This window comes from Acanthopagrus latus, chromosome 4 (assembly GCF_904848185.1).
Source record: "Acanthopagrus latus isolate v.2019 chromosome 4, fAcaLat1.1, whole genome shotgun sequence".
In the NCBI taxonomy this organism is placed as follows: domain Eukaryota; kingdom Metazoa; phylum Chordata; class Actinopteri; order Spariformes; family Sparidae; genus Acanthopagrus; species Acanthopagrus latus.
Genome location: NC_051042.1, coordinates 33,319,960 through 33,344,046, shown reverse-complemented (window position 1 = coordinate 33,344,046; position 24,087 = coordinate 33,319,960). Strand labels below are relative to the sequence as shown.

The 24,087-nt window shown below is 44.5% G+C and overlaps 2 protein-coding genes across 5 annotated transcripts; one reads left to right on the top strand and one right to left on the bottom strand.

Moving 5' to 3' along the window:
- The first annotated feature begins 76 nt into the window (after positions 1-76).
- On the top strand, positions 77-4,463 carry sirt3 (sirtuin 3). Of its 3 annotated transcripts, XM_037095095.1 has the most exons (9): positions 77-271; positions 411-523; positions 612-663; positions 1,308-1,490; positions 1,581-1,813; positions 1,905-2,005; positions 2,975-3,136; positions 3,462-3,671; positions 3,884-4,463. In XM_037095095.1, the coding sequence occupies exons 2-9, from the start codon at positions 424-426 to the stop codon at positions 3,905-3,907; spliced, it is 1,065 nt and encodes a 354-aa protein (XP_036950990.1). In that variant the 5' UTR covers positions 77-271; positions 411-423; the 3' UTR covers positions 3,908-4,463. The 3 variants fall into 3 exon arrangements, with proteins under 3 accessions (XP_036950990.1, XP_036950991.1, XP_036950992.1); XM_037095096.1 differs by lacking the exons at positions 77-271; positions 411-523 and having other exon boundaries at positions 612-725; XM_037095097.1 differs by lacking the exons at positions 77-271; positions 411-523 and having other exon boundaries at positions 612-725; positions 1,308-1,498.
- drd4b (dopamine receptor D4b) lies at positions 3,656-23,868 on the bottom strand. 2 transcript variants are annotated; one of them, XR_005074597.1, is made up of 5 exons: positions 22,288-23,868; positions 20,166-20,278; positions 16,469-17,064; positions 9,450-10,203; positions 3,656-3,689 (listed from the first exon to the last, which is right to left on the bottom strand). XR_005074597.1 is itself a non-coding variant. In XM_037095093.1 (4 exons), the coding sequence occupies exons 1-4, from the start codon at positions 22,534-22,536 to the stop codon at positions 10,001-10,003; spliced, it is 1,161 nt and encodes a 386-aa protein (XP_036950988.1). In that variant the 5' UTR covers positions 22,537-23,868; the 3' UTR covers positions 7,217-10,000. The 2 variants fall into 2 exon arrangements, 1 of the variants encoding a protein (XP_036950988.1); XM_037095093.1 differs by lacking the exon at positions 3,656-3,689 and having other exon boundaries at positions 7,217-10,203.
- Between the last annotated feature and the right edge of the window lie 219 nt (positions 23,869-24,087).

Here is a 24,087-nt window from a genome sequence, read left to right as displayed (position 1 = left end):
AGGGGGCGTTTCTAAAACTTGCTAGCCAATGTTAGCAAAGATTTTAATTTTCAGGAACGTTGATGTTTTGATTGCTACACGATGTATGTGTTAAACCCAGTGGCCTATTTTTCATTAATACATTAATTAAATTAATCTCATTATGGAACCAGGCTTTGTAGCTAACAACAGGGCTATTTCTGTGTAGCTAAAGTCGGGCTACATCGTACATTACGGTACCGCGATCCTCGTCATAAGGAGGTCAAAGGACGACAACAACAGACCTGAGCAGGCAGGCAGACATCAGTTTTATCTGATTTAAAGTGGATAAAATGTGTTAACAGCTCGAGTCTGTGTTCAGGAATCTGTTCATGTCTAACGATGTCAGCTGGAGTCACACAGTAAAGAGCTGCAGCTGCTTTATTTTGCAGTCACAGCGGTGAAATGGCTCCTTCAGTGGGCTCCTCAGTCATGTCACCTGTCAGACTGGGTTGTATGTACCGCAGAGTGTGTTGGACAGCCAGCAGGACGCTCTCTGTGAACGGTTAGTGAACATTAGAGAGCTGAAATAAAGAAGAAACAGTGAGAGGAAGAAAGTAATTGTGCCTTGTTTTTTATTTTTATTTTTTTAGGCTTGGGTCAAAGGAGTGTGAGTCCAGCTCCAGGTGCCGCAGCTCTGTGCAGGTACTCCACCATCAGAGACAGACAGTCCTCTACATGTCCAGTCTGACCTGAAGAAGATGAGGGTTAGATCACATGCATCAAAGCCAGTGAACATTTGGGTCACATAAAAATGTCTTAAATCAATCTGATGTTCGTTGTGTAAGCAGCAGCATATAAACACAACAAAATGGATTTTCAGGACACACGTCAGCTTCTTGGTGATATTTATCTGTGCTCACAACCCTTTTTGCTGTGAAGCTCCAGAAGTGATTTGTGGACTACGACACTTCACTTGACTTTATATCAAAATCTGATATAAAGTCAGTTCCTTAATATATTCTATTTACGATTCCAGATCCAAAATCCACAAAACATTCCCATTTGAGAGGCAGGAACCAGAGTTTGGGTATTTTACTTCTTAAAAAAAGAGTGAAAACAATCATCAAAATTGTTGCAGGCTACTTTTATTTCAATTGATCATAGCTTAAGTGAGCACAGTACATTTTATATCTGTCAAGCAACAGTAAGACTTGATGTGAAGTAGTAAAGATACAGGTGACGGGAGCGAGTTTACTAAAACTTAAACAAAACAAATACTCATGCACATCTCTGAACATACTCTTCTCTCTCAGAAACGTCTTCACGTCTGTTTGGCTCCTTCTCAGACAAACACACTCTCCCCGGTGGATCGGGACTCGAGGGCTTTTCTCCCGTGGCGGTGGCGGTGCAGACGAGGAGCAGCTGACTCTGGAGGACGTCGCCAAGAACATCAGAGAGCGGCAGTTTAAGAGGGTGGTGGTGATGGCTGGAGCCGGGATCAGCACGCCGAGTGGCATCCCAGATTTCAGGTAAAAAGGTCAGATATGATTTTATTAAGTTGTGTTATGAACTATCAGCTGCATCCTGATGATCTGTCAGCTTGTTGTCTCCCCTCACAGGTCTCCAGGCAGCGGTCTCTATGACAACCTGCAGCAGTACGACCTGCCGTACGCCGAGGCCATATTCGAGATCGACTTTTTCCATCACAACCCTAATCCGTTCTTCGCCCTGGCCAAAGAGCTGTACCCGGGGAACTATCAGCCCAACCTGACTCATTATTTTGTGCGACTGCTCCACGAGAAGAAGCAGCTGCTCAGGATGTACACGCAGAACATCGACGGGCTGGAAAGACGTATGTGTTTTTATATCTTCTAGCTTCTTTCAGCTGCCTTTCTAAAAACATTACTGTCATCATACTTTATTATCTCTGTGTGTGTGGTAAGTGGCAGGAATTCCTCCTGAGATGTTGGTGGAGGCTCATGGTACATTTGCCACGGCCACCTGCACCGTCTGCCGGAGGAAATACAAGGGAGAGGAGCTGCGAGTGAGTTTATACATGATTATGTAAATATTTTAAAAATCACAAGTTTAACTTGTGGACACAAGACGTCTCCCAGCAGGGACGCAGGAGTCAGTCTGTATACTGATGTCATTATAAATCATGAGTGACATCTTCTCTATTGACAAGTCATGTTATAGATTATAGTTATTAACAACAATGTCCAGAAATGTGAGAATGTGTGCACTACAGCACTTGGCAAACTTGAACAGCGACACACTACAGCAGGGCGATAACTTCCCCAGACTCTGTTATAAAATCTCTCGATTTTGTGAGTTGTTGCATTAGGAGGAACTTAACACACTTCTTGAAACACTGTCTATGATGAATTCTTAATTAGCTGAGCCTCCTTGTTAATTTTGGCATGTTATAAATCACTTTTTCTACAAACCACTTGTTACAAATTTTGGTCTCGTCCCAGATTTAAAAAGAAAACTGACACTTTTATCTGTAGATGTGAAAACAGCCTGCAAGTGTCAAACTCTGCACATCATCAGATAAAAGATTCAACTGCAGGAACAAGTTAAATAATTAATTTGTCAGATTTTATCCATTTATGTTCAGAGATTCACAGATTATCCTGTTAAAGGTAAAATATTCCTCACACCACTGATCCCCCGTGAACATCAGAATGAATGTTGTTTGATGACTCTGGTGAATCTTTACAGGAAACGTTGCATCTCCTTGTTGTGAGGGATATTTTTGAGCCCAGCGTTTTTAACACTACACATTTACTTATATTTTATTTATATTATATTTTAAATTTATACAAAAAATGTTTTTTAGATTTAAAGCTCCAAGTTTCCTATGTCAGATATATAATTTGCTTGCTGTGACTCATTATATCTAGTTTTGTGATTACAAGTCAGATAAAACTTCACTTCAGACTTCAGTTAATCTAAACTGGCTTAATTTGTAATAATAATTATTCGTCTTATTTCCACGTGTCATCAGCCCGATGTGATGAGCGGGACGGTCCCGAAGTGTCCCACCTGTACGGGTGTCGTCAAGCCCGACATCGTGTTTTTCGGGGAGGAGCTTCCTCGTCACTTCTTCAAGTACCTGACAGACTTCCCACTGGCCGACCTGCTGATCGTCATGGGAACCTCGCTGGAGGTGAGTGCTTCAGACTACATCATGTCCCTGAAATGTGAAACAGTGTATGAATATTTTATTCTAAAAGACAATGTTTTTGGCTTTCTACTTATTTGCATTTATAGTCAAAAAGTTGTACTTCATAATGTGGATATTTAGCTACGATATGAATGTTTATCACAGCTGGATCAGATTCTGTCACCTCACACCTAAAACCCCTGAAGTTGTCACAAATGTTGAACTCACTTTTAACAGAGTTTAAGCTGTAAACTCTTTAATAATGGCAACATACCAGAAAGAGAATTGTTGATAAAGCGGCAGCTGTCGTCGACTCTTTGCTCTGCAGGTGGAGCCCTTCGCCAGCCTGGCAGGAGCAGTTCGCAGCTCCGTCCCTCGTCTGCTTGTCAACAGGGACCTGGTGGGGCCGTTCGCCTGGCGCCGCCGGCCTCAGGACGTCGTGCAGCTGGGGGACGTGGTCGGCGGCGTGCAGTCCCTGGTCGACGCTCTCGGCTGGACTCAGGAGCTGGACGCTCTGATGGCGGCCGGTGCTGAGAAAGTGAGTGTGTGTTCTCATCTGTTGGTCACAAGAGAAAGAAATGCTCTGATCTTAGGTTTCAGTGTCTTCATCAGTTTGACAGTAGGGAATCTCAAATTAGTGGTTCCCATCAAAACATTGGAACTACATGCATTTGTTTAATTTAGATTCCCTGATTTCTATCTTTGTTAACTTGTCCTCACGTATGGTGTTGTTTGTACTTTTATCTGCAGGCTGCCACAAAGACAGAAGAGTGAACATTTCACTGCATCACGCTGGAAGATTGACTTTGTTCACTGCACCCAGTAATGAAAACACCAACAATGTGCTGGTGTGCTGATGTTTGGATTACTGGTCATGCCAATGGAAACTCGCACACTGCCAGAAAAGGGAACTGCTCCACTGGAAATGCAATAAAACTGAACTTTTTGTCAGTAAAATATCCCTAACTTGCAGGTAAGTGATGAAGTGTGGACAAATCAAACGACAAAAGGTTTTGGTGGTAAAAATAGTTGAACTGTAGATGCTCTTGTGCTGCTTGTCGTCCATGTTGAGCCAAAAAGAAATACTTTGAATATTATATTTTATTTATGAGCCTCTAACTTAATCAAATGTGTCAAATCTGTATGAAAGAAATGCAACAACGACCTTCATGATGGCCTTTGTTTTCATGAAGAATCAGAATTGAATCCCATTGAAGAATCACTGGTTTTAGTGGAATTGAATGTCTTTGTTATTATGATGTGTAATACAAGCTGAAGTCTGGTGCTGAATGTCAGGAGTGCTGCAATAAAACTCTTGGTAAATATTGTACAGGTGATGATTTTTAAAATGGGTCACAAATGTCCAAAATCAGCTGCTCGCTGCAGTAAATATTGTCTCTGTTGGGGACTATTTTTTCTTATGTGAGATTTGATGACGCGTCTGTAATCAGCAGAGGGAGCCAGAGGACAACGTGACTTGAAGCTGGATCAGAGTTCAGGATGTTGTTCAGTCTCAGTGTTCAGTGAAGTCAATCACTAATTCGTTTCATTAACACTGAATTAGAGCAACAAGTGCGACATCACTGCTACTGCAGTACTAATGAATATTTCCCTCTGTTCTCTTCATCATTAAATATATAATACAGTCAAGTGATTTACTCTCCATGTGTTGCATTCTCATAAGTTCATATCATAGTCAGTAAAATAAACAAATAGGATCTTTAACGAGTGACGAGGTCCAGCGTTGCTGATATATTTGACTTACGAGTGTGTGAACTGTCTTCCTGTCAGTGTTTCCGGCTGAGAGAGAGTGATGTCATCGTGCCTCGTGGTGTTCAGACTTCTGCAGCTCATTACAGATTTTTATCATATTCAGCACCTTCTTCAGTATTTTAAACTCGGCTCTCACACCCAGCTCCAATTTTCACCTCTCCTTCCTCTCAGGGAGCTGCTGATGAATCTGTACCAAGAAATGGTTTCATCACATCTTGTTAATGTCACCCACCGCAAGACATCAGCTTCACTGTCATGAAGCAACACTGAGGACGAATTCCAGCTCACACGAGTTTGTTTTTACAGACAGTAAATATAAGAAACACAAAGCAACTGCAGAGAGACACAGGTGGGGTCACAGTAACATGGCAGATCATGAAGCTCTGGTCGTGTTATTTCATGACATACCGACGCTGTTGGACGAGACAGTTTTCTTGTTCTGAACAGAAATAGCTCGTTCATATGACGAAACTGGTCTTTTGTCATCAAGGACAAGAAGCTGAACAAGAGACTCCATACAACAGTAGACAGACAGACAGACAGACAGCGGATGAAAAAGCTGTTGAGAAGGCACCAGACTGTGCTAAAGTCCAATTTGCTCATCTCAGTCGGGGGCCTGCTCAGTCTGCATCGTCTCACTGCCGCACAAAGTTTTCTCAGCTTCATTAATCCCATTTTAATTCAGCAGCATTGATGTTGGTCCTTTGTAGCCGACTATCTGAGAGAGACAGAAGCCCTGTGCTACATCACTTCTGAAAGGCACAAATGGATGAGGAACAGGTCAATCAGGCAAACAACTGAGGGCCCCCCGGGGCCTCCAGGACCCCCCCGGGGCCTCCAGGGCCCCCCCCGGGGCCTCCAGGGCCCCCCGGGGACCAGGATGAGCATTATTTACCACAGAGTTCAGTCTGATATCTGCAGTGAGGACTGTCAGTGTGGAGCTGCTGTGGGAGGAAAATCTGGAGTCAGACTGAAGTCTGAGACAAAATGTGCAGTTCAGCAGCACCTGAGAGTCCTGCAGCACCTGAGAGTCCTGCAGCACCTGCAGCACCTGAGAGTTCTGCAGCACCTGAGAGTCCTGCAGCACCTGAGAGTCCTGCAGCACCTGCAGCACCTGAGAGTCCTGCTGCACCTGAGAGTCCTGCAGCACCTGAGAGTCCTGCTGCACCTGAGAGTCCTGCAGCACCTGAGAGTCCTGCAGCACCTGCAGCACCTGAGAGTCCTGCAGCACCTGCAGCACCTGAGAGTCCTGCAGCACCTGCTGCACCTGAGAGTCCTGCAGCACCTGCAGCACCTGAGAGTCCTGCAGCACCTGAGAGTCCTGCAGCACCTGCAGCACCTGAGAGTCCTGCAGCACCTGAGAGTCCTGCAGCACCTGCTGCACCTGAGAGTCCTGCAGCACCTGCAGCACCTGAGAGTCCTGCAGCACCTGAGAGTCCTGCAGCACCTGCAGCACCTGAGAGTCCTGCAGCACCTGAGAGTCCTGCAGCACCTGAGAGTCCTGCTGCACCTGAGAGTCCTGCAGCACCTGAGAGTCCTGCAGCACCTGCAGCACCTGAGAGTCCTGCAGCACCTGCAGCACCTGAGAGTCCTGCAGCACCTGCAGCACCTGAGAGTCCTGCAGCACCTGAGAGTCCTGCTGCACCTGAGAGTCCTGCAGCACCTGAGAGTCCTGCAGCACCTGAGAGTCCTGCTGCACCTGCAGCACCTAAGAGTCCTGCAGCACCTGAGAGTCCTGCAGCACCTGCAGCACCTGAGAGTCCTGCAGCACCTGAGAGTCCTGCAGCACCTGCAGCACCTGAGAGTCCTGCAGCACCTGCAGCACCTGAGAGTCCTGCAGCACCTGCAGCACCTGAGAGTCCTGCAGCATGGAACTGAAGAGGACAAAACTGCTTTAGACAGAAAAAAGTGACAACAAGGAGACACAAAATGACAACAAACCGATGGCTAGTGAACACAAAGACATCCAAAATGACAACAAAGGGACATAAATTATGCAAAAAGAGACGCAAAACAACTTCAGAGACGAAACAAACGACCAGAACGAGACACTAAATGAAAACACAGAAGCATAAATTATATTAACACACAAAACAGCAGCGCAGCCGCCTCCCGCGTCGTGTCGTCGAGGTGTCGGCCTTTCACACGCTCGTGCTCAGAAGCTCATCACGTCTCACAGTCTCTCCGTGTGGAAATGAGACTGAATTAGAAACTAAACTCACGCCTGACTTCATGACATCCCGTCTGTCACGAAGAACATGAAGTCATCGCTGAACACACGAGACAAACTGAGCTGAAGGCCACGAGAACGCAGAGATACATGAGACACTTTATTAGAAAGGTTTCCACATAAAACGTGGATATGGCGAACAGTAGGCACAGTCAGTAACCAAACAAACACACTGTGGTGACAGGCAGTAAAGGCTTAAAGGACAATTTCACTCAAATTTAAGCCATCCTGCAGTCCAGAATACTTTCTTCTTTGAAAAAACATTAAAACAACTTTTACACAAAACTCGACAGGAGGAGAAAAACTAATGTTGTTACCAAGACACGATCTGAAGATGCTTCACTTCAATTCAGTTTCCTATTATTCAACATCATAAATACTCATACTCAATAAAATGACAAACAGGTAATATCATCATGACGGCGTTTCAAGTATCAAAAGTAATACAAATCACAAAATTCACAGCTGGACATTCTTGTAACCGACAGATGTGTTATTGTGATGATATATTCACGTTATAAGGACCTATATTTCTCGTTATTACTTAAAAAAAATCACGTCATAAATCATTCTGTTATAATATCTCACTTTACTTTATCATATCGCAAAATTTGCTAATTTCTTTTTTACATAAAACGTGTAAACCGTGTTTGTCTCACTGACTTCTTACTGAGAAACTTAAACGTCTGCAGCAAAAGTTTAGAAAGTTGACATGTGGAAGAAAATGTTGATTATGGGTAATAATGAGAAAACTCTCCATATAACAAGACGTAACAAAGTAAACAATTATTTGGTACATGGCAGTAAAAAAAAAAAAGATCTTACTCTTAACAAGAAACTGAATATCTGGCTGTATTTATTACATTATTTATTATAACGTAGATGTCGTCGTCCTCTCAGTGCAGAATGAATCATGTCACTCAGGGAAAAAGCAGAGAAAACAACAAACTGGTCGTCTGTTGTGTGAAAAGATGCAAACACGACAAAGTGACGAAGGTTTTAAATATGAAATATGACAGCAGACGTGTTTCTGACGAGGCGCTGCTCTTCATGTTGGACATCCTTTGAATTTAAGGCATATTGCTACTCAGTGTTTTATCAGTACATGTGTTAAAATGAACCCAAACAGCTTTAATGAGCTGAATCCCGTGTTGATGTTCGATGAACCTTGTTCCTGTTTGTAGAAGTCGGTTCGTCAGTTCAGTAAATAAATCCAGCCGTCACGTCTTCATGTCCTGCTTCAGATTCCTGAGGCGTTTTGATATTTTCAGGTTTCCTTCGATTTCCCCGTTTGAAGCTTTGTGACTTTCGAGGACAGATGTGAAGCTTCGTCAGGACGTATTAAAGGGATAATTCCACATTTAAAGGTGCCCTGTGGTGTGTTTGGTCTCCTTTTTTGAGGGCACTGTTTTGTTTTTCAGCGTTGTAGCTTCAGTAAAATAACATGAAACCATCGTTTGCAAATCACAATGTGGACCCAGGATAATAAACACTGTTCACAGGGCACCTTTAAGGAAATACTCGCTTACTCGCTAAAAATCAAGATGAAAAGATGGATACCACTCTCGTGCAGCCAGGAGCCTTAGCTTAGCTTAGCATAAAGACTGGAAACATATGGAAACAGCTAGCGTGCACGTGGTTGCAAATGTAAATTGCAACTTTTTTAAATTTTAAAAGTTGCACCAGCTGAAATTTGTTCCTGTGTAGGGACGAGTAACCTGAACTCAGCTCCCAGTGTTTGTAAAATCCTGCGCTGCAGTTGTCACGTTGCATCTTTTATTGGGCGAGAAGAGACGATTAAACTGGCTGCATTAGACACTGAGATCCGTGGAAACGCCACATCAAACATCCTCCGACAAACACGGACAAACTCGGCTGTTTGTCTGGTGTCGGCTGTCTGGAGATGTTTGGTCAGATTCAACATGTTGAGTCTTTTGTTTGTCTGCGTTTGATGACGTCTGCGATGCTTTCAAACAGACGGGGGACGTATAGCGCACGTATCCATAGCAACACAGCTCACGGACGCGACCCTGACGCCGCGGTGACGTTTACCTCTGGGTAGAAAAGTGTGGCGTTGGTTGAGGAACGTGAAATCAGATAACTTTAATTATTTCTGTTGTAATCTTTTGGTGTAACTTTAAGTTGGGATGATGCAGGAGTTTTCTACCTGGAAGTCATCGTAAACAAACCTTGTGTTTCGATCCATCCCCCTCTTACAAAACATGAAACTGCATTTTAAACTTTGGTTCTTGTACGAATTAAAAACTAAATGTGCTGCTTATCTTCAGCCTGCAGCTGCATATTGTAACGTACCGACCGATGAGTGGTTTCGATCTTCTCATCTGACTCTGCAGGAAAGCAGACGAGTATTTTCTCCAACTGTTCCTTTCAGCTGACCTGAGAAACAAAAGGAAAACGTCTGATTTACAGGATTTTCTTTCAGTCGTGAAGCTGCTCTCAGCTGTTTGACATTCGGCTGTGCTGAAGCTGTTTCTCTCCTCTGCATCCTCTCCGGCAGAGCGGCGAGCTCTGGACAAATCCCTCGCCGTCTCCGGAGCTGGCAGGCCGTAACGTGAACCGCGACTGATGAACAATAAACACTGTGCTGTACAGAAAAACTGAAAAATGGTGGAAAGCTCCTCTCAGTCTGAGGAGTTTGTGTCAGTTTGTCAGCTGTTTTCTGCAGCTTTCCACACAAATATCATCATTTTATTTGGGTTGTAATCCCAGAGGATCCAGTCAGTGAACCCAGTTTAAACAAGTTTCACCAGCGACTTCTTCTTCTACAGCGTATTTCCTGTCTGACTCGTCCTGGATCAGCTGAGCCTCGTGTTCCTTCAGTGTCTGCCGAGGGAAACCTGGTGTCAGCAGCAGCTGCGGAAACATTTCTTGAAGAACTTCTTGAACTCCGTGTTGAAGATGGTGTAGATGATGGGGTTGAGGGCGCTGTTGACGTAGCCCAGCCAGGTGACGGTGCTCATCAGGCCGGGAGGGATGTCGCACGTCAGACACAAGGCTCGCGTCGTGTGGACCACGAAGAACGGAGTCCAGCAGAACAAGAAGCAGCCTGCAAGAAAACACAAAGACGGAGACTCAGAACTTTAGACTCGGACCTCGTTTTTAACACAAAGTGACGGATTCTGGTTCTTGTGACTTATTTGTACCCATCCTGCGAGAGCCAGAGGTGGAACTAAATATTGTAATATAATAATAACATCCGTGTGGAAGTTTTAAGGAGGAGAGAGTGTTGAAGTACAAATACTTCATCACGTTACTTCAGTACATGTTTCATGTATCTGTACTCTGAGTCTCTGTGTGACTTCTCCTCTCTACACCTGAACTTTCTCCTCCTCACAGCTTCAGAACAGCCTCGTTACTTTAGTTTGATGCATCTGAGGTGAATTCTGGATTCTTGTTATTTCCCAACATCAGCAGACTGATGTGGACCAATCAGACGCAGCGAGACGAGACAAAGACGTAAAAGCCGTAAGAAGCCGTAAACAGACAGAGAGGGAGGCTGGAATGTGGAGAAAAGGCGAGTTAGTGTCTCGTATCTGCAGAGAGTTTCTGATTTTCTCTCTTTGTTGCTGCTCGGGACGCTTTACCAACCCAACATGTGTCTATTTGACGTCCTGGGAATGAGACTCAACAATCAACTGTCTTTGTGGTGCGTTCAGGAACAGCTGGGACAAATCCTACTGATTCTACCTTTAACTTTAATAGTCTTTGAATTCTATTAATATGACGTGAGCTTCAGTTAGCTTTGAGCACAAATGTCCTTCAGAGGGAGACTTTTTACTCTGATACTCTGAGTCCATGTCAGAGCCTGAACTCTGTTACTGGACTGGAGGAAACAAACTGGATCAGAACTTCTAATCTAAGTAATTTATAAAAACAAATGAGCTCACGGTGGCAGAAGGTCGAGGACGGCAGTCGATGGGTTGAAACTTAAAGACTTAGAGACAGAAACATTCCATCTGTCATGATGATTCAAGCTCTTCTTTTAAACTGATTTTTATATTCTACAGTACGTGAAACAGAAATAACCTTCATGGACGACCTCGCGCTGCAACTGCAGGCAGAAAAATACCTCATAGCTCTTAAAGCTCATCTTCAACACCTCTCGCCTCCAGAATAAACCTCCTCTCTCCCTCTCTCTCTCTCCTCCTCGACGATCTCTCATTAATTTCGTCTCTTCGAGCTTCAGCAGGAAATGTGTCACATGAAGTCGAGGTGTTTCATTGTGACTCGACAGTGTGACTCTAAATGATTCACGACCAGGCCGAGTTCGTCAGAGATAAAGTAGAAATACACGACGCTGCTGTCTCATGATTCTGACTCGTGACATTACTGCTCGCGGCTCTTTTGATACTTTTTGGTATTTCTTGACTCTTTTTTTCTTCTTCTGCTCCCTCACTAGAAACGTGCGCTTCAGTGCCAGAGTTCACAGAAAGATGGAAGATGAACTCCTCCGTTAACAGTTCATATATAAACTGACCACACAGGGACGGACACAGGAAGCTGTGAAGTAAAACCAGAGGATGTTCTCTGGCTGAACAAACACTTGAGCTGCTGAAATGATGACTTAATAAGCTTTTTTTTTTTCTTGATCAGCGAGGAAACGTGAACAACTGAATCAAACGGAGGTCATTTGTCAGGTGTCGTCTCACGTGGGTGATAAAACACAGCAGAGTGATTTATCAGCTTTGTGTCGGGAGCTTGATGGATGTTATTTATTCCCTCGTGACGGCAGAGCGGACCACTCTGAATAATGTGTCACCGCTCTGCTGTCCGTGAACACTTCTTATTCATAAGATGCATTCAGGCCAGCTCCGACAATACAGCGTCAGATTAAGGAGTCTGAGACAGTGATGTGTTCTGTGAACGCAGTCGCACAAAACCTGCAGGATTTATGACGTCACAGTCAGTGGAGTCACACAGAAGTGAGAAAATAAACAAATAATAAAAATAAGTGCAGTTCCTCAGATGGGAGACCGGCTCCTGAAGTGTTCACAGCCTCGTATGTAAGACAGTTTTGGTCTCTGTATTTAACGTGTCCTTCATGACGACTGTACAGGGAGATTTTTATAAACTAAGACTTAATTAAAGGTGTGGCCGCTGTGAGCCGACGAGGACATTTATTTTATTCTGCAGGAATAAACACTCGAGTCGAGGAGAGGACAGAGTTTGTTCTTCTAACTTTTGGGATGAAAAGTAGATTTAGTGTCGCTGAGAAGAGCCGAGACTCACTGTCAGGTACTGAAAGTGTTTCATCTGGTCTTCTGGTCGATGACAGCTGAGCAGTGATGGGTCAGAACCATCGACCAGAACCTGAACATGTTGACGAGCATCAGTCTGATCCAAACATCAGACGTCTCTATGGAATATCATCTAGGTGATTATTTTACTCATCATACAGAAGACAATGTGATTTATCTTCAAACAACTAAATATATTAAATCTGATCCTTCAGAAGTTTACTGTTAAATACTGTTCTGCTCGATTTGAATAAATGTCCTCATCAATTCACTAATTCAACTTCTAATCTAGGAGGTAACTTTCTCATGTTGCAAAATAAATTATAACTGCACATGTATTCTAACCTGCAGCTCCAGCGTCTCCTGGAGAACCCAAACAGAATCAGTTTGTTGGCTGCATGTTTAAAGTCTTCAGTGCTGCCATCATGACTCAGTGTGGGTGTTTTACAGCCGACATGTCAGCACTTGTGAGCGGCTTCAGTACAGGAGAGACGCCGCGACTGTACCACCGCGTGTTGCGTAATAATTGGATTGAGGGCTTTGGGCTAAAATGGCTGAGAGGCAGCCAGTCGGAGGTGACGCTTTTATCCCGCATGAACGTCAGCAGCCTCGCACCTACCTGAGCTGCTGCACAAACATCCATCACTCTGCAAAGACAGACGCTGATGAACTGTCGGGACATTCACAAGTAAAGTAAAGCTTTATCTCGCACAACAGAAACACGAGAATCAGTCGAAACTGTGACTGTGTGTGAGACACTTGTTGTTTTCTGGTGATCCTGTTTGATCAACAGGCTGCACACAGTGCTGAGCCTCAACAGGGCCGTAATTAACATCTCCAACACAACTCAACTGCTGTCATCAGCAACCTCACTTTCATTTCCTGCTCCAGTGAATAAAACAGATAACTCCATTACAAGAATGGCTGTAATGGAAGGTGCTGACACGAGGACCCCGACAGCAAAACAACATTCTCACTTTAATAAGAGCGAAATCCTCCAAAACCAAACAGCAACACTGAAGTGATCAGAACTGCAACCAGGACATTTTATCATAAACATCACGAAGAAACCAAAAGAGGGAATCGATTCAGGAGTTTTTGATTAAATCCTTAAAAACAACAACAACAGTAATCACACGTGAGTCTGATCGATCCACATCAGTCTTGTAACTATAATTCAACTCAAACGCATCAAACTAAAGTAACAAGCCTGTTCTGAAAATGTTAGCAGATGGATTTTTGTGTGCAGATACCTGAAACATCTGCTGAAGGACAGTATCAGAGTATTTTTTACTTCCATTAAATGCCTCGCAGTGTTTCTGATGTCTGACAATCCTCAAATTCATGCATCAATTAATGCAGCTCGACCTTGTTAAGTGAGTCTCAACACAACCTGCCAACAGCAGAAACATCCCCCACGCATTAGTAACACGGTGCTGCTCACAGTCCTGAACACCCACCTCATCATTGATATGTAAATAGTGCAGGAAGGTGCTTCACATGATGGACCTGTTGTGAAAGCATGATGTCTCCATCCCCCCATTTTATCCCCTGTAGTGACGTGACAGCTCGACAGATTTAAAGAAAATCTCTGTTTCCTCCTACAGAGCGCTCGTACGTCTGCCGAGGCTGCACAGTCCTCCTCTGTAGACGTTTCATCACAGCAGAAACTGTTTTTATAAATTAATCTGGATGAAGAGTGAAAACATCACTGCATGAATCTGTCAGACTTGTTGTCAAGTGAAGAAGTCAGTTAGAAAACAAAGCAGACGAACATCTTGCAGGTAAACATCCTCCGGACTGCGACGCAAACTGATCTGCAACAGCAACAACTTCCAACTTTCACCTCCGAATTAAATTCAGATCTCAACAAATTCAGAAGACATCCAGCTAACAAACCCGCAGTGCAACAGGCTGTCTGCTGTCACAGCGAACAGGCGAAAGTTAAACTGAAATTTATGAAATTTATTCTAATTTTTATTCTGGCTCAGAGGTGACAAATGTACAAAATCAAATTTTTTAACATGACAAGTCTGAAGTTGTATTCTGGAGTTGTAAAGATGTTGAGATTTAGAGGTCAGAGAGGCTGAGATGATGTTGTTATATTGCATTATGGGAAATGTAGGATCCAGTGCTCTCAGAGTTCGATACTCTGGCTGAGTCTCAGTTCAGGTCTGCATCCTTCAGAGGAGCATCTGAAGTCTGTCCCAGTCTGAAGGCTCCTCCAGAGGCTCCTTCTTCTCCCTGTTTCTGGAGGACGCACCGCTACGACCCTTCGTGGCCTCACATATCCCAAGATTCTTTGCATGCCCGAAAAAAAAAGGAGAAAATGGCGACATCGCGTGACGTAGATCGTCACTTTCGTGGGCCTGGGTGGCAGAAATCGTGACGTAAGGGTAAAACATCTGGTGACGCAACCAGGAAATGCTCCAAAGGCTAAACCGTCCCATTTAACAACAGCTGACGAGGTGAACAAGGTCTCTGAAGGACTCGCCTTCAAAGACCACAAGGACCACAAAGACCGAGTCCTTCAGAGGACGCAGACCTGAACTGAGACTCAGCCAGCGTCTCCTTCTTCTGCTTTAATTATGACCATTAATGTTTAAGCATGTCTCAAAAGTTCCTAAATTTTATGGAAGAGACAAATTAATAGGAGAAATTCTTTCCCTGACATTTCATCATCTCACCACCACATCTGTGATCTCAAACCGTCACTGACGTGAAAATGAAATCTTGGTTTTCTTAACGTTGTACGGAAGCCCTGAGGGGCAATTGAGATTTTCTTTTTCTTCCAGTTTGATCTAAAAAGTTTTCTCTCCTGTGTTTATGAATCATGATCTGGAGGGAAAAGAAGTTTTGTCAGAAACGTCTTTCAAAGTTTAAATAAAAAAAAACTTTGTTGTTTCTCCTGAAATTGTTTTTTTTTTTTTCATGGATGGCAAAGAAAATAATTGAGAAACTCAGAAACATTGTACTGGCCAAACTTATTTTAGATTTTTTTTTATTTTTTTTATTTCAGAATACAATTAAATTCAGACTTAGTAAATTTTTCACCAGGAGGAACTTGACCTTCAGGGCTTCCGTAGTTTTGCCTCCCACTCGTATCCTCCCACATCTGAACGTGTCAGGATGACACCTGTGTACTTTCACTAACTTGCAGATTGGAGAATCTTAATTCCATATGAAATGTTGCCAACGCTTGAACAACACCTGCCACAAGTCAACTCTGAAGTCAGATGTCTTTCCCAACACACCTGTAGCCCCGCCCACTCAGCCCCACCTCTCTGTGTCACTCTTCACATCCAGGTGAGGTGTGTTCTGACTCTTGTAGTGATGAAGGAGCAGGGTGAAGTTTGAGGGCTTCGAACTGACGACTATGAGAACTTGATGTTGTTTCAATGTATTATTTTGGTACTTTTCTTTCTAACAAGTATAAAACAGTTACTTCTAGTTTGCTGATGTCTCTGAAGCAGGCCAGCCAACGTTTATTTATTTATTTATTATTTCTGATTTGTGCAGTTCTGGATTTTGACGTATTTCAGTGTTGCATTACGGACGTGACACCTAATGCTTCATGAGTAGCCTATAAATCACCGCTTGTCTCCAGGTGATGAAGTGCTGTCCTTTACTTCTAATGAATGGACTGACAGTACAGTGAAGTTGTGAGCAGATTGTGAGCGTCCTTGCTTTTCTATCTCCGTCTGATAAGTGTGACAAATGGCATTGTGATAGTACCAGGGTTGCCACGGTAACACAAGATAAATCACCACAGCTGATTGTTGGAAATGTCAAGTAGTGTCTGTCTACATCAACGCCACCGACGACAACTGAAGAATTGTCACATTTCGTAGAGAGATTTCACCCACGACCCCTTCAGACTGATCTGACACGACCAGAGGAGGTAAACACTGGAAATGAGATGGAGCCTCGATGTAAACAGCCTGTTTGTGACGTGTGAATTTGGCTAAGACACTCTGGATGCCTGGTGGAAAGTGTGGGAACAGCGATGGTAACTGTTCACAGCTGCTGTACGAGTCCCTCTGATTGGAGGAGAGGGAGCACGTGACCACTCACCTACGACGACAGGCAGCACCTTCATAGCCTTCCTCTCCCTGTTGTTGATCTTGGCTCTCTTCTTCCGGTGCAGCTGCTGACTGAGCGTGATCGTCGGCACCGAGTTCTCTCTGTACTGCCGAGGATACGGGATCTCCTGCTGCATGTAGTCCTCCGTGTCGTCCAGCCGAGACTGGGCCAAGTCCCTCTCGATGATCCTGGGTAGAGGCATGGGCAGAGACCCGGGGATGGTGCCCGCCAGCGGGGGCAGGGCGGTGGCGACGGCGGCGTGCTGCAGCTTCCTGCAGGCCTCGATGCTGCTGCGCAGTTTGACCTTCCGGGCCACCTCCCAGCGCTGCAGCCCGCGGAAAACCCCAAAGTAGAGCAGGACCATGATGGGACAGGGGATGAAGAAGGAGCAGACCGACGAGTAAACCACGTAGTTGTTGTCCTCCAGTTTGCACTCGCTGGGGTCGCGGTCAGGCACGTTGTTGATGCCGAAGATGACGGGTGAGGCCACAGCCAGGGCCAGCAGCCAGGTGGCCGACAGCAGGATGAGCTGACGATGGTCCACGTGTTTCCGGTTGTAGTTTAAAGGAATCGACACGGCAATGAACCTGCAGACCGAGAGACAAAGAATCAAAGAGTTAAGCTTAAAAAAAACAAACAAACTGAAAATTCAGCCACTATCCACATTCTCCCCCTGTGGAGCTGGGGACCAGAAACAAAACATTCAGTGTTTCCATGCAGCTCATCTGCTGTGATACAAGCTCTGAGATCCCAAATAGATTTGAAAAGATGTTATTTGCACTCTTGACAAGCTTGTGCACCCTCTTCAGATGAGGTGCAGGCTGACACGTTTAGTTACAGTGAAGATTTCTGCCTCTTTTCAAGACAATTTCAGATCTCGTAGCCCTGATTATATGAGACGAGCTGTATGGATCCACTTTATGTTTTCTTTTGGTTGTTTTTTAGGAGAAAGCTGCAACGCTGTTTTGCTGTGACGCTCCAGAAAACAAAATAAAATGATAAAAAGCTCCTTCCAACGGACGTATAATATCTTTACTTGCTGTTGAGCAGCAGAAGAGACGTCAGGCCGTGATCATCCTGCAGCTGCAGACAGAAAGTCAGCAGCTGTTAATTATGACTTTTCACAGGTTTTCCATGTTTGAAATGTAAATCGTCCGTTTGTTATGCAGAGACGTTCTGCAGCTGCCGTCTGCTTTTTGTTTTCCATTAACACTTTTATTAACAGCCGCAGATTCTCAGCTGGCGTGAAGAAGACGCTTCAACATTTTTCAGTTTCATGTCTTTAATTATCAATAACACAAATAACAGTTGTCACCTTGTTTGTGCTGTTGGCAATAATTATATCAGTGTCCTCACCACACACAGACTGTTCATCTGTGATAAAGTTACTGCAGCTGTTTCCAATCGTTTCACTCAGTGTGAGATCCAAATGTAGTAGCAAGCATTTAATATTCATCAACACTGCAGGGGAAAAAAGTATTCACACCGTTGATCTTCTCCTTTTATTCTGATGTTCAGTATGTTAAAATATGAGGGACACACACTGTGGATTTTTTCAGTGGATTCTGATAAATGATAATGGAACACACGGACGAGTTGACTGACAAATTCAGGTTTTAGGCTTTTTAAACAGTCATTTCTAAACTGTAGTTTCTTCACATGTGAGGGTAAGAAAGGCTCAGATGTAGTGAACAAAGATGGATGAAGAATATTCCAGAGCTCCAATAAGATTTGTGTTAAAACTCTCAGAAGGTACCAGCTGATTTTGTCATGTTTTGCAATGCAAGGATTTCAAAAACGTTGAGTCTCACAGCCTGAGGAGTGAAGCTGCTCTGTGGTCTGGTGAAACGGCAGCAGATACTTCTGTAACTTTCAAGAGGTACAAGGTACATTTAGTGTCATTTTAAATCAAAAGGATTTTAAAAAAATGTCCTTCTACATCTGTTTTTATGAAATGGAGTATTGATGATGAGTTCAGGAGTCTCACAGCTTGAGGAGTGAAGCGGCTGTCGTGGTGTTGATTTCCAGCTCACATCTTCATCTTCATCTTCACATTTATCTTATTGGCTTTGATAACTGCAGTACTTTTGCCTTTTGTCTAAATAGTTTAGGGAAACAAACTGAAGGTCGGTGCAGGAGAATCGACCTGTTCCGTCTCATGTACTCAGTGTTACACTGAAGCAGGATTTAACAGAATCCAGTTGAATACTTTCTGTCTGTTTCTGTTGTCTGATTCATTTACGGATACAATTATTTTTCCTAAACTTTCAGATAAATATGAATCATCACCCTCCCACCACTGATTCACCAAAACGATGATCAGAATAGATGCTCAAACTGAACGTCTCTACTGAAGCATCTTTATTTTTATTTAGGTTGAATTTTCTATTGCAGCATCTGATTGGCTCTGCTGAGAAGGTGATCAGCTGCAATCTGCCACACCTGCAGGACCTGCAACCCTCCAGGACCTGCTACCCTCCAGGACCTGCAGTCCTCCAGGACCTGCAGTCCTCCAGGACCTGCAGCCCTCCAGGACCTGCTACCCTCCAGGACCTGCAGTCCTCCAGGACCTGCAGTCCTCCAGGACCTGCAGCCCTCCAGGACCTGCACCCTCCAGGACCTGCAACCCTCCAGGACCTGCAACCCTCCAGGACCTGCACCCTCCAGGACCTGCTACCCTCCAGGACCTGCTACCCTCCAGGACCTGCAGCCCTCCAGGACCTGCAACCCTCCAGGGTTAGGGTTAGGACCCCTCTGCAGACCCCTCCCATCCTGGACACGCTCTCTTTGAGACTCTCCCCTCTGGCGGGAGGTTTCGGTCCATCAGGACCAGAACCAGAACAGTTTCTTCCCATCTGCAACTTGATTCATTAACTGCAACTTCGCTCAATACATGTCGACCTTTGCAGTACTGGACAATCTTCACCGACTTTAAAATTGGTCAGACTGTAATTCTGCTTATACAGTTTTATTATTATGTTTTATTAAGTACTTTTAGAATTGTTTGTAGTTTTGCACCTACAGAGCAGAATATTCTTTGTCTGTGTAAACTTACTTAAATAAAAAGCAATAAATTCTGATGCTGTTTCTATTTCTCTCATGTCACAATGTGCTGATGCTCAAAATCACTTGGTAAGGGTTTGAAAAACATCACAATTGGATTGTAGCTCCGGAGGTAATGCGGGTCATCTAGTTATCTGAAGGTTGCTGGTTTGAATCTCTGCTCCTCCCAGCTGCATACTGAACCCCAAATTGTTCCTGATGAGCAGTTGGTGCCTTGCATGGCAGCTTCTGCCTTCAGTGTATGAATGGGTGAATCTGACAAGTGTTATAAAGCAGCTTTAAGCGGTCAGTAGACTGGAGAAGCTCTGTAGAAATGTGAGTCCATAAAACCTTTTTTGGTCACAGATGGAGATCATCTGACTTCCCCTGAAAAACGGCTGAGAATGTTTCCAGGTGTCCTCATAAATATCCAGTGATGTGACTGGAACTTGGCAGTTTGTCAGCCTGTAATAACACCTCCTGCATCTCCTCTGATGATGCCAACGTCAGATAATAAGAATATAATGTGATATGCCGCGTTTGGTGCAACCTTGGACGAATCTGTAGTCTCTCACCCCCCCCCAACTGAACGCCCCCCGTGAGATTTATATCGTTATCCGAACCTTGACCGGACGAACACACATACCTGTCCACGCTGATGGCACAGAGGTTGAATATGGATGCGGTGCACAGCATCACATCCATGGTCATCAGGCCATCGCACATCAGCATGTTCAAGGACCAAACTCCGCCCTGAAACTACACAAACACACACACACACAGGGACAGAAACACACAAACACTGAGTCATTAGCTGCCCCAAATCTGAGTGTAAATACGTCTAATCCTCTTGTGCGTTCAGAGGTGCAGCTCAGTGTCGAGATGAACATTCCTCCAGAGAAACACAACTCTGTCTGAACGCCGTCTCCTCGACTGACTTCTCCTCCAGCGAACACGGAGAGGTTTTAACTTTCACACTGACTTTTTTTTTTCTAATCCAGTAAGCGCACGCAGACACACCAGCAGTGTGACACTCAGTAGGTTAAGTGGCTGCCGACGCTGGCACAGGTAACGAGATCACAAATGCAGCTAATTAAGGAGGATTTAAGGAGAAGCTGCTGCAGAGTCTCTGAGCCATGCAGATATTTAGACAGACAGGCGAGCAGGCAGGTGGCTTTTAATACTTTAATTATGGTGAGATGACACCATTTAAAGCTTTCTATCGCCCGGACATACTGTGATTCATGGATCATAACTCTGCTAATAACCAGTATAAACCTCCAGTGACTCTCCTGTCATGAATTAATCCTGATTAAAGCGGTGAGGGAGACGGCTCGTCCTGATGAACGGCCTCCGGCGGCTCTAACGGGTCATTTTCCAGCGGTCAGATTGTCCCAAGTGTTGATTCTGTTTTATCTTTTTGACCTTGATGTTTGTGATAATTATCAGACCAGACACCGTGTTGATGTGTGGTCCTCACACCCCACAACACTGCAGCCTGTGCAGCGTGACACATCCACCAGTGTTTGGTGTGATACAGGTTATCATCATGACATCATCAGACATGTAACGACGCTCCGACACAGCAGCAACACACCCGGACTGACAGAGACAGAGATGATCCTGCTGATGCAACTCTGTCGTTTGTTGTCTTCTGTCTCTTCGTAGTCGATTTCAGTCTTCTGAAGTCATTCTGTGTGTTGATGTGCAGATTCCAGTACTGGTTTTGTGTGTTTCTGTAGTCGTGTTGTGTCTCTTCGTAGTCGTTTTTCATCTCTGTCTGTGTTTTGTGTCTCGTTGTCATTTTGTCTCTGCAGAAGTGTTGTGGGTCTCTAGTTGTGTTTGCATTACTTTGTTGTCGTTGTCCATCTGTTTGTGGTTCTGTTGCAGATTTCTGTAGTCGTTTTGTGTCTCTTTGTAGTCATCATATGATTCTTTGTAGCCATTTTCTCCGTCCTTGTCATCTTTGTTGTCATTCCACATGTTTTTATAGTTATTTTGCTTGTTTCTGTGATCATTTAAATCTTTCTGTAGTCATTTGACGTCTCTTTGTAGTCGTTTCGTGTCTCTTTGTCCTAAAGTAGTTGTAATATTTGCATTGTTCAACTGACGTGATGTCGAAGTTGTGGATGTATTGTATGTGGATCCAAGTATCTGTTTTGTGCGTCTCTGTTATACATTTTTTCTGTGTTTTTGTTTTTGTTGTCCATCTGTTTGTGGCTATGTTGAATATTTCGTTGTTGTATGTCTCTTTGTAGTTGTTTTGTGTCTCTTTGTAGTCGTATCATGTTCCTTTCTTGCCATTTTGTCCGTCCTTGTCGTCTTTGTTGTCATTCCACATCTCTTTGTAGTTATTTTGCTTGTTTCTGTGATCATTTAAGTCTCTTTGTTGTCCTTCTACACGTCTCTGAGGTTGTTTTGTGTCTTTGGTAACGGTCGTGTCACTTTGTGTGTCTCTGTAGTCGCCTCTGCTGTTGTCTTGTGTATCCTCCAGGTTGTTCTGCATGTGTCTGCAGTAGTTTCATGTCTCTTTGTAGCTGTGTTGTGTGTCTCTGTAGTCAGTCTGTGTTCTGCTCTGAACTCTGAGGTGCTGCTGTTGATTTAAAAACTGCAGCTGAACTTCAGTATTTCCCGGTGGCAGGTGGAGAGAAGCTGTCTGACTCAGTAGATCAACACTGACAGTACAGATATTAAACACTAACACGCTACACAACACATACAACAGTCCTCTGTCACCCTGCAGGCTCCTCAGTAATCCAGCAGCTTACCTCTGCGTAAACGAAGAGCGGCAGCACCAGCACCGCCAGCAGCAGGTCCGCAAACGCCAAACTGACTATGAAGTAGTTGGTGGTGGTTTTGAGAGCCTTCTCCAGGTACACGCTGAGGCACACCAGCACGTTCCCACCGGTGATGGTCACAATCAGCACGATCCCGAAAATGAGCGCAGGGAAATTGTATTGTGTGACCGCAGCCGCCGGCAGCGTGTCGTTGTTGAGGTCAGCGGACGCGTCCGACATGGTCACCGCAGGCTGACGGGCTGCTTATCCGACGGAGAGCGACCTTCTCCGGAGCAGTTTTCATCTATGAGCCGTGTGCAGCAGCCCGGGACGAGCAGGAGCGTCTCAGGTGAAGTCTGTGCGAGTTTCCCGGTGAGGATCCGCGCTGAGCTCCGTGCGCTCCGCTCTCCAGACGCAGCGCGGCTCCGACCCACAGTCAGCTTCACCCGCCTTCATCCGGCCGCTGCTTCACTTTTCCTTCACAGCCACCGGACTGGTTGGACCGAACCGCTGGAGCATTCTGTGGATCACGTCCCCTGCCGGCCCCTCAGCTGCTCCTGGAGGGAATAAGTTCGCGCAGTTGACGAATCAGAAGGCGACGACTTAAATCCATCCGCGCAAATCTGCTTACTGACGCTGCTGTGTGAACAGTCACAGCACGACACGGAACCAGCTGATGGACCAGAACCTCAACAGACAGGACACAGCAAAACAGACTCCAGATCAGCTGAACACACTGAAAACTCACATTTTCACCTCCGAGGTGGAGGAAGAACAGCACAGTGCAGAAACACTCTGATTACACTTGGAACGAAGTATTTTACGGTCATACTTGAGTAAAAATAAAAATGTCATGTTATAATTTTACTTTGTTAAGTTTTGGTTATTTTAATCTGATATTTTATGATTTATTGTGCGGATCTGAAACTGAATCTGTCAGATAAATGTGCTGTAATGGAGCAAAAACTTCTGAAGTGAATCCTGTTGAAACACCAGTTAGATTCACTGTGATGCAGAAAGTATTCAGATATTTTATGAAGGAACTAATATCACACTGTTAAAGTTCTCAATTAAAGGAACATTTCACCCAAATAAACCTCAAATCACACAAAACAAGTTTTCAGTGAGAAGATTTATGACCACAAATCAAACAACATCAGATCCTGAAACCAAAACAGACGGATGACCTGAACACGACTGTTTAATATCAGACTGTTTCATCACACATCAGGCGGCTGCAGCTCAGTAGGCGGAGCTGGTGGTCTGGTAATCAGAAGGTCACTGGTTTGAATCCCAGCTCCCTCAGCTGCATGTTGAAGTGCCCTTGAGCAGCTGGTGTCTTGCATGGCAAGTGTTGTAAAGTGTCTGATTAATGCCCAAAAGTGTAAATGCAGCAGTGAAATAATTGTATTCATGATAAAATCTGTAATTAAATGCGGTACATGCACTTTCTCTCCAACAGAAGATTCATATGATCACAGCTGTTGTTGGTTGTTTGGAGGCACATTCAGTTTCCAGCAGTGAGACAAACGTAATGATGCGTCGCTGTGGGCGAACGAGCCGAGGCAGAGAGAGTTTGAGTCGCCCCGCAGGATAAAATCACATGAAGAAGAATGAAGTTCATGTTGTTCACCTGCAGGTCGTGTAAAGGCCGATGGAGGGAGAGGAAGTGTGAGAGGCGACCGAGCTGCAGGAGGAGTTCAAAGAAAACCTTTCACACGCTCCATATTAATGTTATATTCCTGCTCTTCATCCCTGCTCCTCCTCCTCCTCTAGAATCTAGTTTCCTGT

Bases quoted from the DNA above. Each gene is read 5' to 3' on its own strand.
- drd4b (XM_037095093.1), bottom strand. From the start codon at position 22,536: ATGTCGGACGCGTCCGCTGACCTCAACAACGACACGCTGCCGGCGGCT. The intron at 20,279-22,287 runs GTAAGCTGCTGG...GTGTTTGTGTAG, and splicing joins CGCTCTTCGTTTACGCAGAG to TTTCAGGGCGGAGTTTGGTC. The intron at 17,065-20,165 runs GTATGTGTGTTC...CTCGGTCTGCAG, and splicing joins TGTGCCATCAGCGTGGACAG to GTTCATTGCCGTGTCGATTC.
- sirt3 (XM_037095095.1), top strand. From the start codon at position 424: ATGGCTCCTTCAGTGGGCTCCTCAGTCATGTCACCTGTCAGACTGGGT. The intron at 1,491-1,580 runs GTAAAAAGGTCA...CTCCCCTCACAG, and splicing joins AGTGGCATCCCAGATTTCAG to GTCTCCAGGCAGCGGTCTCT. The intron at 3,137-3,461 runs GTGAGTGCTTCA...TTTGCTCTGCAG, and splicing joins TCATGGGAACCTCGCTGGAG to GTGGAGCCCTTCGCCAGCCT.